This window comes from Phascolarctos cinereus, unplaced genomic scaffold (assembly GCF_003287225.1).
Source record: "Phascolarctos cinereus isolate Bilbo 61053 unplaced genomic scaffold, phaCin_HiC Scaffold_1;HRSCAF=81, whole genome shotgun sequence".
Classification (NCBI taxonomy): Eukaryota; Metazoa; Chordata; class Mammalia; order Diprotodontia; family Phascolarctidae; genus Phascolarctos; species Phascolarctos cinereus.
In genome coordinates, this window is record NW_027555514.1 from 211,525,929 (window position 1) to 211,543,232 (window position 17,304).

The window sequence follows — 17,304 nt, forward strand, 5'->3', positions numbered from 1 at the left end:
TTAGCACGCAACCTCAATATGTATGTTACGTGTATACTACTATACTGATAATTATGTACGTTATAAAACATACAGAAATAAAAACCTAAGAAAGACAAGATAAAGATGAAATCATTTAATTCTAAAATTGGTAGGGAACCACTGAAGTGTGAGTAGGGGAGTGATTGAATGTCAAGTCCTACGCTTCAGGAAAACAATTTGGGCATCTTTGTGGAGAAAGCGTAGGAGAGGGTAGGAAAATGTAGACGTGGCAACATTTGGTAACTTATTGGATATGTGGGATCAGGTAAAATAGTTGAAGACAGTAAAGTTGTAAGCTTCCTTTACTGGAGTTAGGAATTTGAGAGTTGGAGAAGATCACAGGCATCTGTATCGTGTGCATGTCCAGCCTATGCATAAGAGGCATCCCCATTATAACATTCCTGACACTGTCTTCTACTCTGAGCTTGAATGTCTCCAGGGAGGAAGAACCCACAATATCACAAGATAATACCATTCCACTTTTGAACGTCTTTAATTGTTAGGAAGTTTTTCTTGACATTGAGCCTAAATACGCCTTTGCAACTTTACCATTGGTTTCAACAGGGCCCTTGAGAGGACAAGCTCCAGTGTAGTGAGGAATAAGAGCCCAACACCCCTCCTCTCCTTTTTACATAGGACAGAATGAGTCTCAGCAGGAATGAGTGTGTTGTCATCATCGTTACAGAATTCATTTATCTTTTTTTTTTACATGTGCTATATTTTTTAAAATTTATTTTGATTTATCAGCAATCACTTCCACATATGCTTGAGTTTAAAATTTTTCTCCCCCTTCCTCCCCACTACTCTCTCCAAGACGGTGCACAATCTGATATAGGCTATACATATACATTCTTATTAATATTTCACATTAGTGATGTAAGAATTAGAACCAATAGGAGGAACCACCAGAAAAAGAAACAAAACTCAACAGAAGAAAAAAAAATAGTAGATAGTATGCTTCGATCTGCATTCAAATTCCACAGTTCTTTGGATGTGGATAGCATTTTCCATCACGAAGCCTTTGGAGATGTCTTAGATCCTTGGAATGCTGGGAAGGGTTAAGTTTATCAATATTAATCATCACACAACTTGGCTGTTATGTACAATGTTCTTTTGGTTCTGCTCACTTCACTCGGAATCAGACCATACAAGTCTTTCCAAGTTTTTCTGAAGTCGGCCTGTTCATCATTTCTTATAGCACAATAGCATTCCATTACATTCATATACCACAACTTGTTCAGCCATTCCCCAGTTGATGGGCATCCTCTCAATTTCCGATTCTTTGTCACCACAAAAAGTGGTGCTATAAATATTTTTGTACATGTGGGTCCTTTTCCTATTTGTATGATCTCTTTGGGATATAGCCCTAGAAGTGGTATTGCTGGGTCAAAGGGTATGCACGTTTTTCTAGCCCTTTGGGCATAGTTCCAAATTGCCTTCCAAAATGGTTGGATCATTTCACAACTCCAACAATGCATTAGTGTTCCAATTTTCCCACATCTCCAACTTTTATCATTTTCTTGTTTTGTCTCATTACGTTATCTTTCTTTATCTCCAAACCACCTCTTCGAAACTTTTTTCTGTAAAGAACATCACCATCCTTCTAGTCACCCAAACCGAAGAGGTTTAAAACCTCATTGCCATCTCCTACTACTTACTTCCCTTCATCTCACATACTCAATCATTTGCCAAATCTGGTTTCTATTTCCAAAACATGTTTGTCTTCTCTCTGTTCATGTCATTACCCTTATTCAAGTTCTTGTCATCTCTCCTGGGTTTTTTCAGTAACCTCCAAATTAGTCTCCCTGCCAAAGTGCTTTTCCTAAAGTGGAACTCTAGCCATGTTGCTCTCCTACTCGTTAAATTCCATAGCTTCCTCTTGACTAGGATTAAGTATTCGTCATCTCATCATTTTAAAATGATTATTTTTGTCTCTTACAATGTACATAATTATTAGTACAGTAGTATATAATTTATAAATAAGCAAATATTGGGGGGATATGCTAAAAAAAAGTTTTAGTGATAGGATTATGTAATTGAAAGATTGGAGAACATTGGTCCACACTTCTGTCGTTGGCTTATAACTGCTTTGTCAGTACATATCTTGGAAAGAAGTTGTCCATGGACATTGAACTACTTCCAGAAATGAACAGGGGGAAAAGAGGAGGCTGGATTGTATTTCAGAAATCATCTAACATTTTGCTACCTCAGGCTTCTCCCTGAAACTAAATACCTCTTCTAACATTAGCTGTGTGACCATAGTAGGCAAGTCACTTCATCACTTAAAGCTGGACTATTACTTCTACCCCAAGCATCTCATAGTGTGTGCACATAAGGTGGCACACAGCCCACCAGTGTCAAGTTGTAATTACATTTTAGTATTTCTCATTATCTACCTCCAGGAAATGGTATTTAAGGTACTAAAGAAATAGGAACTTCATCTTAAATTTTCTCATACCCTGTTGTTGTTGAGTAGTTTTTCAGTCACGTCCAACTCTTTGTGACCTGATTTGGGATTTTCTTGGCAAAGATACTGGAGTGGTTTGCCATTTCCTTCTTCAGCTCATTTTACAGATGAGGAAATGGAGGCAAACAGGGTTAAGTGACTTGCCCAGGGTCACACAGCTAGTTAGTGTCTGAGGCCCTATTTGAATTAACCAAATATGAGTTTTCCTGACTATCCATGTGCCACCATCTGCCCTTCTCATACCCTATAAAATGATAAACTCTACTTTAGAGCGAAGATATTTTTTATCTTTAGGTTCCTTAAACATAAAAGACACATGATTAATGTACTTTGATTTGATTTTTTGGTACCCCATTTTTGTACCTCTCAGGTAGTTGTCCCACTAACAGATTAAACAAGAAAGAGTTCTCTGTTACTGTACAACTGGTGATAATGTAAACACGGAGTATCTCATATCTCTATGCCTGCTCCCCCTGACATCAGAGCTAGATGGTGTGAGAACACCCTTGGAGGAAAGGTTGCACACAGGTTAGAGGATCATTTCATCCAGGAGTGAGGGAATGTGCTTCCTTTCTTCAATTCCAGGAGGAGTTGAGTGACTTAGTTGGAGCCATCTCTAATCATGTTTACATAACCTCCACAAGTTGGGAATGCTCACTGAGTTTTTATAATGGGAAAGACTTGCCACCATGCTAGGCTTTGGGATTCGGAATAGGAGGAAGCAGTCACAGACTCCTGGGGGCAAAAGGAAACAAGTTCTGACAGGGAGGGGAAAAGATATTCAGCAGACTGCAACTCTTCTCTAGCCCCTTGACTTCTGAATGCCCTATCCTTTGATTGACTCAATGACCCAGATTTTCCAAGAGAGTACACTTTTTTTTTTTTTTTGGCGAGGCAATGCCCAAAGTCACACAGCTAGTAAGTGTTATGTGTCTGAGGCCGTATTTGAACTCGGGTCCTCCTGACTTCAGGGCCGGTGCTGTATCCACTGTACCACTTAGCTGCCCCGAGAGTACACATTTTTAAAGAAAAGAAACTATACCTACCTACAGCACCCTGCTTAGGAGATCTTGAGTTTCCCCTAAAGAACAGCTCAGTGACACTGTATACTTGTGAAGGAAAAATTGAATCCTGATTGAGATTTCTGACAGTGATAATATTGAGAAGAGGAGAGAAGAGAAGATAATGGATTTTGAATGACAATTAGAAGAACTTGGAGCTCCTTCATTCCTTTCTAAGCTGTTCTGGACTCTCAGACTTCTTTCTCCCCCGTTCCTCAGCAGCCTTCCCTTCCCCTCAAGCCTTCTCACCCTGGAAGATCCCTCTGCCCTGAAGCCCCTTCATCTGATTGGTCAGTTCCTTCCGTTTCAAGGAAGGGCCCAGGCTACCCATATTCACTACTTCATTCTTCTCCAGGCTCCTCCCCTGGACTTCTTTCTCACTGTGCCTTGACTCTTTCCTATCTTACCACCTCCTCTGCCCCCTTGCTTTTCAGCTTTCTTTTTGATTGTAAGCTCCTTGAAGGCAAGGACTGTTCTCTTTCTATTTGTATTCCTAGTGCCTGACAACATAGAAGGTTTTGAATAAATGTTGCTACTACCCACCCCCCCCATAGTGACGTGAGGGACTCAAGAATGCAGACTAAGCATTTTTTTTTCCAGACGTGGCCAATTCGGGAATTTGTTTTGTCGACTACATGTGTTTATAACAGAGTTTTTGTTTTTCTTGCTTTCACAATGGGGGGGAGAGGAGGAGGAAGGAGGAAGGAGGAAGAAGGAAAGAGGAAGGAGAGGGAGAAGGTAGATTTTCATTAACTGAAAGTAGATACATATTGATTAATTGTAGGTATGTAGGGAAATATGTCTCCACAACTTGTCCTTTGATTCCCAGTGCCTGTCCCTCCAGCAATTGCTAAGAGCTAACTTCTCAGGTGAGAGCATTCTGTCCTTGTTTGACCTGAAATTTCATCTCATTCCTGAGTAGCAGAACTCCTTCATTCTGGTGTATTGTGTTGCCTAAACTAATCTGTGTGGCTTCCCAATTTCTGTTTTACTGCTTGCTCTGATAGATATGTTTGTTTTCTTTTTGTGATTATTATTTATGTAATTATCATTTGGTGACAGAGGGGTTAAGGTAGCAGACATCGAAGAAACGGATACCCTCCTGGTGTGGGGTAAGACTACTTCCTACCTGGAATGACCAGAGAAAGTGATTTTTACCCTGAATCCCCCAAAATTTATAATACTCCTAGACTAGAAATATCTGATATATCATAGATTTAATTCTAGCCCAATACTTAAATGATAATTAAGATAATGGAATAGAGTGATCACTCCAAACTCCTCCTGTCAGTCAGTATTTATTAAGCACCTACTATGTGCTCGGTAGTGTGCTTAGCTCTGAGGATTCAAAGAAAGGCAAAAGACAATCCTTGCTCTCAAGGATTCCTGGAGAAGGTGAAACTTAAGCTTGGACTTCAGGGAAGCCAGGAGAGAGATGAGGAGGGAGAGAATTCCAGGCATGGGGGACGGTGGATGTAAGTATGGTGGCTGAAGAGTAGCAAGATCAGTGTCACTGGATTGCAGAGTGTATGGGGAGCTGTAGGGTGTAAGAAGCGGGGAGGGAGAGCAGGTTACGAAAGACTTTGAAGACCAAACAGAATTTTACATTTGATCTTGAAGGTGACAGGGAGCCACTGGAGTTTATCAACCGGGGTGGTAGGGTGGTGGTGAGTGGGTGACGTGTTCAGACCTACGCTTTAGGAAGATCACTTTGACAGCTGAGGAGAGGACAGACTGGGGTGGGGAGGAGTTTGTGGAAAGAACAAGCGGCAGGCTCTTGTAGGGGTCCAGGTACGAGAGGATGAAGGCTTCTGCACTGGAGTGGCAGTAGTGTCAGAGGAGAGAAGGGGACATATACAAGAGATGTTATGTGGGTAAAATCGACAGACCTTGGCAACAGTTTGGATATGGGGGATGAGAGAATGATGAGTCAAGGACGACAGCTAGGTTGCAAGCCTGGGTGATTTGGGAGGATGGTGAACAGGAAAGTTAGGAAGAGGGGAGAGTTTGGGTGGGAAAGGTGAGTTCAGTTTTGGACGTGTTTAGTTTAAGATGTCTACCAGTTAACCGCTTTGAGAAGTACAATAGACAGCTAGAGATGCAAACCTGGAAGTTGATATGAGAATCATCAGCATAGAGATGGTAGTGGAATCCGTGGGATCTGATGAGGTCAAGTGAAATAGTATATAGAGAGAAGAGAGCCTATGGTGGGACAAGATCTAGCAAAGGAGACTGACATGGAGCCAGAGGAGGAGAAACAGAATAGAATGGCATAAGGAAAACCTAGGGAGAAGAGATTATCAAGGATAAAGGGGTAACCAATAATGTCAAAGGCTGCAGAGAGGTCAAGGAGAAGGAAGATTGAGAAAGGGGTATGAGTTTGGCAATTTAGACATTACAAGTAAACTTGGAGAGAGATCCCCACAAAGGGGGTAATCGCATTCTCTTTGGGATTTAGGGTGAGGCCTTCCGTATCTATTAATGCATATACCCCGGGTCTCTGTGGCCTCGTTCAATCTGCTAAAAAAAAAAAACAACAACCAAAAACCAAAAAACACCCCTTTAATTAGACTTTTTTCAAATGAATATTCTTTGTCAGGCCATACTGACTTATGATTAGAAATTTATTGGTGAAGGAGGCTTTTCCCCAGAGGGAAGATGTAGTAGGAATTATAGAGCTTCATCCTCTACCAACCCCCAGGGTCCTGATTCAATATCATTCCCTATCCCAGGATAGGTTGTAAGGGCTGAACTTTGGGGGATAGGCTGCGGCCTCTCCAAAGATGACTTTTCCTTGGGTTGGACTATCTTCTTTCAAATGTATTGGCAGTTCTGGCTCTGTGTTTAGCCACCCTTCCTTTCTGGTGTCCCATGGCTAGCGCCACTAAGAAAGTCATACATTGTGGGCTCTGCCTTTCCTGGTCATGCCACAAGGTGGCAGTGCTAGACTAAAGCCTTCTGCACATAGTTTGACTGTTTTGTCCACTTCAGCCCTTGGGGATCGCCAACTTTTCAAGATTAAGCCGAACATCTCAGAAATAAGTACTAAATGAGATGGGCAAAAAAAAATATTCATAACAAAAGCACCGATATAGCTAAACATTTAAAATTAGGCAATACAAACACAAAAAGATTGATTTTTTCCCTGAGTGACTCTCAAATCTACCATTCCAGTTGCAACCTTCTCATTGTGTCTATTAAGAAATATTATTATAACTGTAAACATTTGTCAAGTACTTATTGTGTGCTAGGCACTGGGCTAAGTGCTGGGGATACAAAGAAAGGCAAAAGAGTTCCTTGAGGAACTCAAAACCTAACAGGAGACTTAATGGTGCAAACAAAATCTAGAATACAAAGGATAAACAGCAACATTGGGTAAATTGGAGGGAAATCTATTGAAAGACTCATAAGAATGTCAAAGGGATATTGATAATAACAACCCCAATTCCACATCTCTTCTGGGAGGAAGTGATGAGCTGAATGCTTTCTGTGTCTGCTCCTGGGGTCCTGAGTCTTTTTTTTTTTTTTGGTGGAGTGAAATAAAAGCTGTCCAAAAAAAGAACCAAACCCAGAAATAAAAGCTGTCTCATACCAGATAACCTATACCTCGGTATGTCTACAGGGGAGCTGAGGACCCTGTTACTCACCTCTGGGGAACCTGGATATGAGTTGTCTCTTGAATAGATTTTGCAGATTATTCCTGAAAGTTGCCTAAACTGGCTTTAGCATTCCCTTGTAGCTATGTGACTTGGTGGATAGAGCGGTGAACCTGGAGTCAAGAAGGCCTGAGGGGCAGGATAATGTTTATTCTCTTTTCTCTGCAACTTCCTATTGCTTTTCATGACACTCCAAACTCCACAGCACTAGCAGTTAGTCCACACATTTCTCAGAGGAGGTGAGGACAAGCCTCATCTTTCTGTGCCTTCAAATTTTGCTGAATTCTCTCCTTCCCAGCGGCTGTCACTTTTCGCTTCTGGTCCTTTTTTCTTTCCATCTTCCCCATTTGTCAACCAAGTATTTGTTAGAACAGATACTATTTATTTCGCCCAGTTATTCAAACAGATGATGACATTTCCAACCTTCATTTCAGTACTAAAACAGAATAGGTTGCCTGGTGAAGCAGTGAACTCCCTCTCACTGGACATATTCAAAAAGACTTGTTAGGGATGCTATAGAAAGGATTCATGTTTTTGTTTGTTTTTGTTTTTGTTAGGCAATGGGGTTAAGTGACTTGCCCAGGGTCACACAGCTAGTCCACCTAGCTGCCCCAAGGATTCATGTTTCTAAGTGGGGTTTGGGCTAGGTGATGAAGGGGATTAAAGACATCTGTAAGAAAATTTTCAACATGCATCTAAATAGATACCTTATTGAGCTTATCCAACAGGAAGCCCTCTAGCACTTTGGGTGGACCCTCTAGGACAAAATCTTGGGAGGACCTGGATGTTGAGCAGGTATGGATGGGCTGAAATTGGTATCACTGGACAGAAGTCCTGAGTTGATGAGATCACAGATCTAGCTCTTTGTTTTCGTTGATTTCTCTCCCCCCGCTCCCCCCACTCCATTCTGAGACATTATGTATCTATTACAGAAAAAAAACTACGAAATAACAGGACATAGGTAGGAGAAAATATGGATTTACCTGGGTAGCAAGGAATTCGACAAATATAGTCTACCCTTTCCCCCTTTATTTTTATAGAGGAGGCCCAGGGAGATGAGGTGAGCTTGCCCAGAAAGGGGCGGAGCTGGAATCAGAGTTCGGGGCCTCCATCTTTTCAACCTCACTCTACTCCCATCTTGTCTCTCCCCTCACCCCCCACCCCCAGGTCCAATCCCTTTGATTCCAGAAGTCAGGGACAGAGAAGAGAAGAGGGTTCAGGCTGAATGCTACCACATATGAAAAGGAAGACACTGCCATGTTGGCCAGATTCTGTGGCTTCAGCACCCAGCTCAGGAGGCCTCGTGGTTCATTCAGTATTCAGGGGTGTTGGCATCATTGGTGCATAGGCTGCCTATGTTACAGATGCTGTTCAAACCCCCCTACATAGGCATAGAGCCTCCATGAGATGTCAGCAGTATACGTGGGGGATCCCCAAAACTGTAAGAAAGGTAGTATAGAAGGGAAATATAGTAAATAATCTATTTAACACTGACATATCTAGGGCCTTTGGTATCTTCACTTCTCAAGTAAGACAAAAATGTTTTATGCCAGAACAGACCTGTCTTATTGGAAAGTAGCCCAGTTGCCAACATACCCCAAACCTCTAGCCCAGGAGTTCTTAAGTTTTTGTGTTCTGGCAGTGTGGTGAAGCCCAAGGACCCATTTTCAGGATTTTTTTTTTAAATTTAAATTAACAATTGAAAGAAATGTTAAATTTCAATTAGAGTTTAGTGGGAAAAAAAATATATGTATATGTGTGTATATATATACATATATACACACATGTATATGTATGTGTGTATATATATATATACATACACATATACACATATGTATATGTGTGTGTGTATGTGTGTGTGTGTGTGTATATATATATATATATATATATATGTATGTATATTTGCATTTAAGTTCACACACCCCTTGAAATCTATCCACAGACCTCAGGTTAAGAATGCCTCTAGTTATTATCTCCTTCCCTTATGTTAGCTCCCTATAGAAGGATCCTCAAATGCTGGTGCCCTACGAGCATCTTCCCCCATCAATCGCCACTGAAAGACTGGTACAGAAACAACCAGATGCCTTCTCAGCCACATTCAGACCCCTAGTTTGCTGTTTGGGGTCCCCAGCAACCCTCCCCCTTCCCGCTTTTGGAAGAAAACTCTTGTAGGGAATACTTTGCAGAAATAATTTCCAGCTTATGGCAAACAGTGAAAAGAGAAACATTAGTTTAGACATGGCTCTAAACCCACACTATGCCAGAGGTGAAGCTGAAAACAGTTGAAGAAATGAGGAAGGAGGGCTTTATCTGTCTTAATTATTTCCTTCATGCCAACTGCTAATGGCTTTTTCTCTCCAGCTCCAAGAGGGATTTGGAAAAATCTCCAGCCCTGAGGCTTCCTTTCCCCTCTCCCAATCTGATGCCTAAAGCCTATGAAGGTGAGGGTGGAGAGAGCAAGCATCCTTTGTCAAGGCTAGGAGTTACTGTCTCTTGCCCAGATTGGGCCGAGGAAAGTTTCCTGTCCGCAGGATTGGTGCACTTCGAAAGCAGAGGCTGTTTTTGCCTTTCTTTGTATCCCAAGAGCTTAGCCCAGTGTCTGGCACACAGGGACACATAACCAATGCTAGTTAGCTGATTATGGGACAAAGGGCCTTACAAATAGCTGATGTTGGCAGTCAATTCCTCCCAGAAAAGTTTCCTCAGGGTTTAAGAGCCAGACCCTGAACTGCTCACCCTTATGCCTGCTCAGGGGCAGAGTGTGGTTGGGAACCAGCTTCCCTTTTCCTATTATCTCTAGCTCATCCCGAGTCATCTTCCAGGAAGATGCCTCATTGCTCCCATCCCAGGTATTCCCACCATGTTATCTCCCTAATGGACATGGGCAGGCGGCCCTAGAAGCTCAAGTTCAGAAGAGGGGTGCCTAACGTCCTCCAGAATACATTACTCCCTGCTCCTTTACCTCTGGTCGTTAAGCTCCCATTCCTTCTTCTTACCTTCGTCCACAAGTCCCTTCCTCTCCCCAACTACCCTCAGTGAGCTCCTCATCTCCAGGCAGTAGGCCAGGTCATGGGGGTGGGGAGATGAAGGTGGGGGCTGGCAACTGGGGAAGTCTACTTCATATTTTATTAGGGATTTGATAGCAGGGGAGATCAGAAGTGCAACCATGTTAACAAAGACAGATAAATTAACCCAAGACAAAGGGGAAAACAGGAGGGGAAATGATTTTAATATAAACAAAACAAAACAGAACAACTCTCCTCCCAAATAAAACCCCAGAGACATGGGGTAGGGGTAAGCACCATCCAAAGAGCAAGGAGGCCCACAGAGGGGCAGTGGAGACCTAGGGACGGATGAGATGGGGAAGAGAGGGCAGATTCCACCACCTCCTCTGGCTTCCTTCCAGCTCCCCCAACAGTTTTCCGGCCCCTATCCAGGGTGAGTGTTAGGAGACAGCGAGTAGCCAGATTAGACTGGAGGCCTACTAGCAAGAGGTGGTACAGCCAGTGGGAGAGTTGGGGGAGCCCAGCACCACAATATGGCACCCCTGGGTTTCAAGATGGGGCATAAAGGCAGGGTCTTGTTCTGAGCAAGAGAAAGGATAAGGTAGGGTCTCCAAGTTGAGACCAGTTATCTCATCCCTCCAATGGGTGATTACGGGTAGAAGTGGGGGTGAACTGTAATTTCTTCTTCTCCACTTATTTCTTTCCTGGGGATGTGCTTCAAACTGGGTCACAAGGCAGAGCAACCCCTTTTCCTGGTCCATAGAAAACAGGGAGGTTTTGAGTCCAATTTGTCGTCTCCATCTCTGGTTTGAAGTGGTAAGCAAAAGAGTATTTCCAGCATTTGGTCCCCCACTCAGCCTTGGCTCCCACAAGAGGATAGGGAGTCATACAAAGAATCACTGAGGGATTCTGATGTTTCCAGTCCCGGAGGGCCCCCACCAGAGGCACGTCCATCCTCTCCCATGTCTGAAGTGCTGGGCGTACGACTGCCACTAAAAGCTGGGCCAGAGGTTGTTGGAGGTGGGGGACCTCCCTCTAAACACTGATTCCTCTCAACTGGGGGGACCTAGTGGATAGAAGTCATAGGTCAAGGTGGGAAGAAGGGATATTTTTCAATTTCAGGACCCCTATTACCCACTCATTCCAGCTCCTAGTTCTTTTCATCCTGGGGATTCTTACCAGAGGGGTCCTGGGAAGCCCTTCCAGTTGATGTGGTGGACAAAGGAAGGGATCAGAAGAGTTGCCACCAGCTCGTGTGTTAGGGAAAGTCCAGTTTTTGGAGAGCTGGATTGGGGGTGGCCGTCCAGGGTGTCCACTGGAATCTATCTCACGAACAGAAGAGAGGGGTTCTTATCGGAGGTATAAAATTCCAAGACCTCTTACTACATCCCAAACCCAGGAAAACATTCTGTGACCCAGGGGCCTGGATAATCCCATTTCTCCCCCATCATGACTCTGGAAGTGACATACTCCTCACTTCTTGATACAAACAGGACTCTCTTTTTCTCACATACACACACACACACACACTCTCTCTCTCTCTCTCTGAGCAGATTTAGATGAGTAACAGGAGGTGCTTACAGTTATAGCCAGGCTCTTCCCTCCTCTGCCCATCCCCCTCTTATGAGGTACCTACCATCTGTGCAGGCCTTGTGCCCATGGTGCCTAGGAGTGGGAGAAAGCAGGGCATGGAAGGCAGGGACACTTGGGTGCCGCCCGCCTACCAGGAGTTCTTCCACAGCAGGCACCTCTCGATCCAGCGTCCTGGCACGGCGGGGAACCTTGGTGAAGGGGTTAGGGCGGGCCAAATGCTCAGCGGGGGATGGGTCCAGTCGGGAAGGCTTTGGCTTGGGTGGGTTTTTGCTGGGAGCTCCAGTGCTGCTATGGTCTGGCGGGGGGAAGGTACCAATGCCACTGTCCAGAGTTCGGGTCAGGGAGCCACAGGCTGAGGTTCAAGGAAAAAGTAGGGAAATGAATCAGTGATTTTGGGCTGAGGGACCTCCTCCTAATCACTTTGTAAGAGACTTTTCCTGAGACCTTCCATTGTTGGCACCCCCCCCATCCTCTCATCACTGTTTTTTTTTTTAATTTCACAGGATCAATGATTTAGAACTCAGAGATCTTCAAGTCTATCCAGTCTTCAGGATCAAATAAGAGAACCTACACAAGGCACTCTGCAAACCTTAAAACATTATATAAATGCTAGCTGTTATCATCAAGTTCCATTCCCTAATTTTAAAAATGAAGAAACTGAGGCCCAGAGAGGTCATCTCTTATGGTTATTTATCCGAGAACATGCTGTTCTCCCCTGGGTAGAATGTACGCTCCTTAAATGCAAAGATTAGCTCGATTTTTCTATTTGTAACCCCAGCACCTAAGATTATGCCTGGCATATAGCGGGTGCTTAATAAATGTATGTTGATTGACTGACTACCTTCATTCCCATTCCAGTCATTTATTCAGTGGTTACTACATGTCAGGCACTGTGCTGGGGATACAAAGACAGAGAAACAGTCTCTTCTGGTCAGGGACTTAGTCATGAAGGGAGGGAAGGGTCAGGATTAGGACAAGATGAAAAGGAGCTGAGCAAAGCAGTGAAGGGAAGACAATGGTGGATTAAACTGGGACTGAGGCTCAAGGACCTTGGAATGGGGGGGGGAAGATAAAGAGGAAAGGAGATGTCTGGAGACCTAACCCCCCTACATCACGTCACCCTACTGACCTGTGAAATTCGGGGTGGCAATGGGCTCAGCGAGGCCGTCCTCGGTGGGGGCTGTTTCCCTCTGTGCCAGTTCACTGCTCTTCTGTGCATTTAGAGGATGCACTCAGGGCCTGTGGGGCTCCCTCTCCTCCCCAGCCCCTCCACCATTTCAATTCTTGGCACCTCCCAGGCCCTCTTTCCTGAGAGCCCTCAGACTGGGGGGCTAACTCCACAGAGCACCCCGTAATGCTTCAGCAAGGATCGGAGACAGTGGAGCAGCAGGTAGGTTGGTTGGCAGGTTATTTCTATTGGACTTAGGATGCTTGAATGGTTTAACTTGGAGGGAAGGATTAGTGGAGGGACCAAATTCTCCAAAAGGCAAGGTCCAGGACCCTAGAATTCCTGAGGCAGAGTCCCAGCCACCCCTTCCCCTTCTCCCCAGCTCACCTTTCCAGATGACTTGCTGGCACTTTGGCCAACCAGGCCATTTCGGGGACTCCGGAGTGGCTGGGGGGCCTTGGTTTCAGGAACAGGTGACTGGAAATCTCCAAACTCTGGCTTGGGCTCCTGCCAGTTGTCAGGAGGCAGTTCCTTCCCATCTACCCTAGGTGGAGGTGAAGAAGGAACATGACAAAAGTTAATATGTGTCTGTGTGTGGTGCCAGGGAACAAATACCTGGCTCTCTAGTCTTTCTCTTGTCCTTCTCCCTGACTTCGAGGCGAAACAACCCATCTCTACCTCCATGGGATTTATCTGTTCCATAGGTGAGGGGGCTGGTGCTCTTGGGGAAAGCCCAAGGAGAACTACCACAGATGAGAAGCATAGCGAAAATGGCTTAGGAGAGGTTGTATGCAGGGGAGGGGGAAGAGAAAGGGGAAGGCAGAGACTACTAAATCTGGACAAGGGGTGGGGAAGGGTTCACAAGCAGCTGGGAAAACTGAAGACAGGCCCTGAGGGAGCCCCCAAGCACAGACAAGAATGGCAGCCCTGGAAAGCCAGGACTAGAGAGGGCCCAGCTGCTAGGGAGGCTAGGGGAAAAGAATACGGACCCAGCCTCCAGCTCTTTCAGGCTCCCTGAGCCCACTGAGGCAAAGGGGCCCCCTGGAGGAACAATGCCCTTTGCTCTCCCCCCTCCCCACCAGATACTGTGTTCTTTTCTTCTCTGGGAACATGAACTGGGAAAGGGTATGGAAGTCAGGGAGAACTCTCCTGACAGACAGCTGGGGATGCTGGTGAGGGCTTCTTGTCTGAGTAGGGTCTCCCACTCCCTTTTTGGCTCCACTTACCGGTTAAGCAGCTGCTGCATGAAGGTGTCGGCACCCTGGTACATGATGGTGAGCTGGCTCTGTGCCTGGCCCAGCACAACCTCGCTGCTACTGGTGCTTCGTGCTGGGCCTCCCGATCGCCCTCGGCCCTGCCTGCTGAGGTAGGCCTTTTCTTCTTCCAGGGCCTTCCGCAGGTCCTCAGCCTTGGCCATGAGCTTGGAGATGTTGAGACTCTCCGTCTCTAGCTTTCGGGTCTCTTGCTTGCCCCCTTTGCCGAGGGGGGTGCCCCCCGAGACTCTCCTTGTTCTTCCCAGGATCAGCCCGGCGGCTCAGGGCCGGCAGCTTGCTCTTCTTTAGTCCAAACCAACTAACAATGCTGCTCGAGTTGCGGTGCTTGGCCTCTGCACTTGGTGTCCGATCCTGGCCCTGCAGCCGGAGCACGTTCTCCTCGATGCCCTTCATGACCTTCTCTTCTATGGCTGAATGCAGCGCTGGCCCCTCAGAACCATGGCCCTGGCCCCCTGGACCTACTACTTTGGGCACAGGCTGGGAGGGGGCACCACAGTCTGCCCAAGGGGGACCCTTGCCCTTCTCAGGCTTTATTAGGTCCTTGGGCACTTGGGGAGATCCACCCCGGGGTACCACCTTGGTGGGCGACTTTGAGGGCAGTTTGGTGGGGCTGCCATGGGGACTTTTGCTGGGCTTGCCTGGGCTGGGCACTGTGGTAGGCAGCTTGACTGGGGTCCGTGGGGCCTGAGGACACAGTGCTCCTGCCAGCCGGCTTTTTGCCAGCTCCACTTTGGTGAGGCAGCCACGAGGTGAAACAGGGTCCAGGTCAAGACGAGCACCCATAGAGTGGGAAGAATAGCAGCGGGGACCTGGTTCCCCAGGAGACCCATGGTCCTGTTGCTTCAGGCTGCTAGTCCCCAATGGCACTGCCCCTCGTGGGGACCCCTTTGCCTCAGTGGACTCCGGGGGCCTGAAGGAGCTGGGGGCTGTGTCCGCAGTCCCTTCCCTTAGCCTCCCTGGCAGCCGGGCTCTCTCCAGTCCTGGCTTTCCAGGGCTGCCGTTCTTGTCAGTGCTTGGGGCTCCCTCGGGCCCTGTCTTCAGTTTGCCCAGTGCTGTCAGTCTGTCCCGGAGAGGTGTAAAGCCTGGCTCCCCAGGCCGTCTCCCCGCCCCATTGCCTGGCTTTTTAGAGGAGCTGCCTGTGCCCTTCCAGCCAGTCTGCGGAGACTCTGGTCCTGCCTTCTCACTACCCTTCCCCTGGGTACCACCATAGGGGCAGAGCTGAGGTGGGCAGGGGCTGGGTGGGCCCCTAGGACCCTGGTCCAATGTCTCTGGGGTCAGCTGTGGGTAACTGGATGACTGGAGGGAGGTAAGGGGTGGCTCTGGAGACGGTCCCCCAAACGAGCCAGTTGAAAGATCCAGGACATCTTCATAACAGGGTGGGGCTGGACAAGCGGGGGGCTCAGGTGAAAGGACAGAGCATGGGGCTGGATGTGTGGGTCTAAGCTGGATGGAGTCCACAATGATGGTAGGTGGGGAGCTGGTGGATTGGCGCTGGACAACTATCTCAGGGGACAGTTCACCCCCAAGGCCTCGGTGGGTAAGCATGGGCGAAGGACTCCCATCTGGACCACCATTCCAGCAAGGGATCCGGGAGCTTCGGGGCAACTGGGGACTGATATGGGGGGTACCAGGACTAGGGGCCTTATCTGGGGCCAGAGACAACTTCAAGAAATTGAGACTCTTGGTTGGGGAGGAAAAGGTGAGTTCCTGGGTGTCAATGGGAGAGGAGGGGCTAATTTGGAGCTCGCTTTTCACCTGAGATGAGGAACGGGGGTAGCTGGGCCAGGGGCCTGGAGAGGTGTCTCCCCCATCCACAAACACACTGAGGAAAGGGAGGGCCCCATTGCCCTCTGAGGTAGTGCTTAAGCCTGGCTTGAGGGGTTCAGATCCTCCCCCACCCCATGCTGTTTTGGGGAGGCCTTTGGATCTTAGAGACTGGGGAAGCCCTTCATTGGGCAAGGGTGGTTGTCCTGAGCCAGGACCATAGGCAGGGGGTGTGTCTCCACTGTTGGGCCCTCCAGCCCCTGACAGGAAGGCCTGTAGGTAAGACTCTGTGTCCTCCAGCAGCTGGCCCAGGTTCAACTGCTTCCGGGCCAAGGCATTGAGTAGGGCAGCTGGTGTCAAAGCCTCCCCTGGCTCCCCAGCCTCATCTGAGGAGGAGCTACTACTACTGCCTGGTCCACTGTGGAGGCCAGGTTGTGGTCCTGGGGACCTCTGGGGTTCCCGGCCCACGCCCCAAAGCCTCCCCAGCTTATCCTCACCCCGCGGGCTCCCCAGGATGGGCTCCCACCGGAGCAGCCCCCCCAGCCCACTAGGGCCCAGGAGTAGGCAGGATGCCCAGGGTGCAGGCTCTGGCAGGGGTGGGGTAGACACCTCACCATTGACTGGTTCTGGGGAGCCCAGCCTCTCACCTGGGCTCCATTTTTCACCTGCCTTGCCTTTCAAGGAACAATCAGGGTGGATGGTGGGCTCCCCTGGGGGACACTGCCCTGCTGCCCTCCATGAGGTTGTGGTGGGGTGTAGTAACAGGGGATCCGTTTCTTCCAGGCTTCTCAACACCTCCAGTATCTGAGCCTTTTTCTTCAGAAATGGGGAAAGGGCATCCAAAGGGGGGCCCAGGTTACCCAAAGCCTGCTGCTGCTGCTGCTGCTCACAGCCTACCTAAAGGGAAGAGAGATTTTAGGTTTGGGGATGGGAATCTATGCCCATTCTTAGGGTCATTACTAGAACCAGGGCCACAGCAATATAAATGGACCTAAGTGAATGGGTATTGCTTATTAGGGCAGTCTTCGGGAATCCCATAACTAGCCCCTGGTCACCTCCTTTCTCCTCACTCTGGCAGGTGGACTAAAATGGGACAGAGAGACTTCTAGGCTAGGAACAGACTCAACTTCCCTCTTCCAATGACTTCAGGCTCTGGGGCCTTCCCACTGATTGCTTGGGTTGCATTTGACTCTGCACTCTCTTTTCCTAAGTGGGTACTCATTCTCCAGCATGTCAGAAATCATACGTGGTGGAGAAGAGGGGGAACCCTGTGGCCAAATCCCAGCTTCAGCCCT

At 47.3% G+C, this 17,304-nt stretch overlaps 1 protein-coding gene across 1 annotated transcript in view; it reads right to left on the bottom strand.

The window, feature by feature from the left end:
* Positions 1 to 10,413: 10,413 nt before the first annotated feature.
* NCKAP5L (NCK associated protein 5 like) overlaps positions 10,414 to 17,304 on the bottom strand; it is a 75,616-nt gene continuing 68,725 nt past the window's right edge. The window contains 7 exon segments of the mRNA XM_078156817.1: positions 10,414 to 11,276; positions 11,390 to 11,532; positions 11,847 to 12,155; positions 12,933 to 13,014; positions 13,359 to 13,515; positions 14,198 to 14,473; positions 14,475 to 16,906. Of these exon segments, the coding sequence (XP_078012943.1) occupies positions 11,064 to 11,276; positions 11,390 to 11,532; positions 11,847 to 12,155; positions 12,933 to 13,014; positions 13,359 to 13,515; positions 14,198 to 14,473; positions 14,475 to 16,906 (3,612 nt within the window). The 3' untranslated portion in view covers positions 10,414 to 11,063.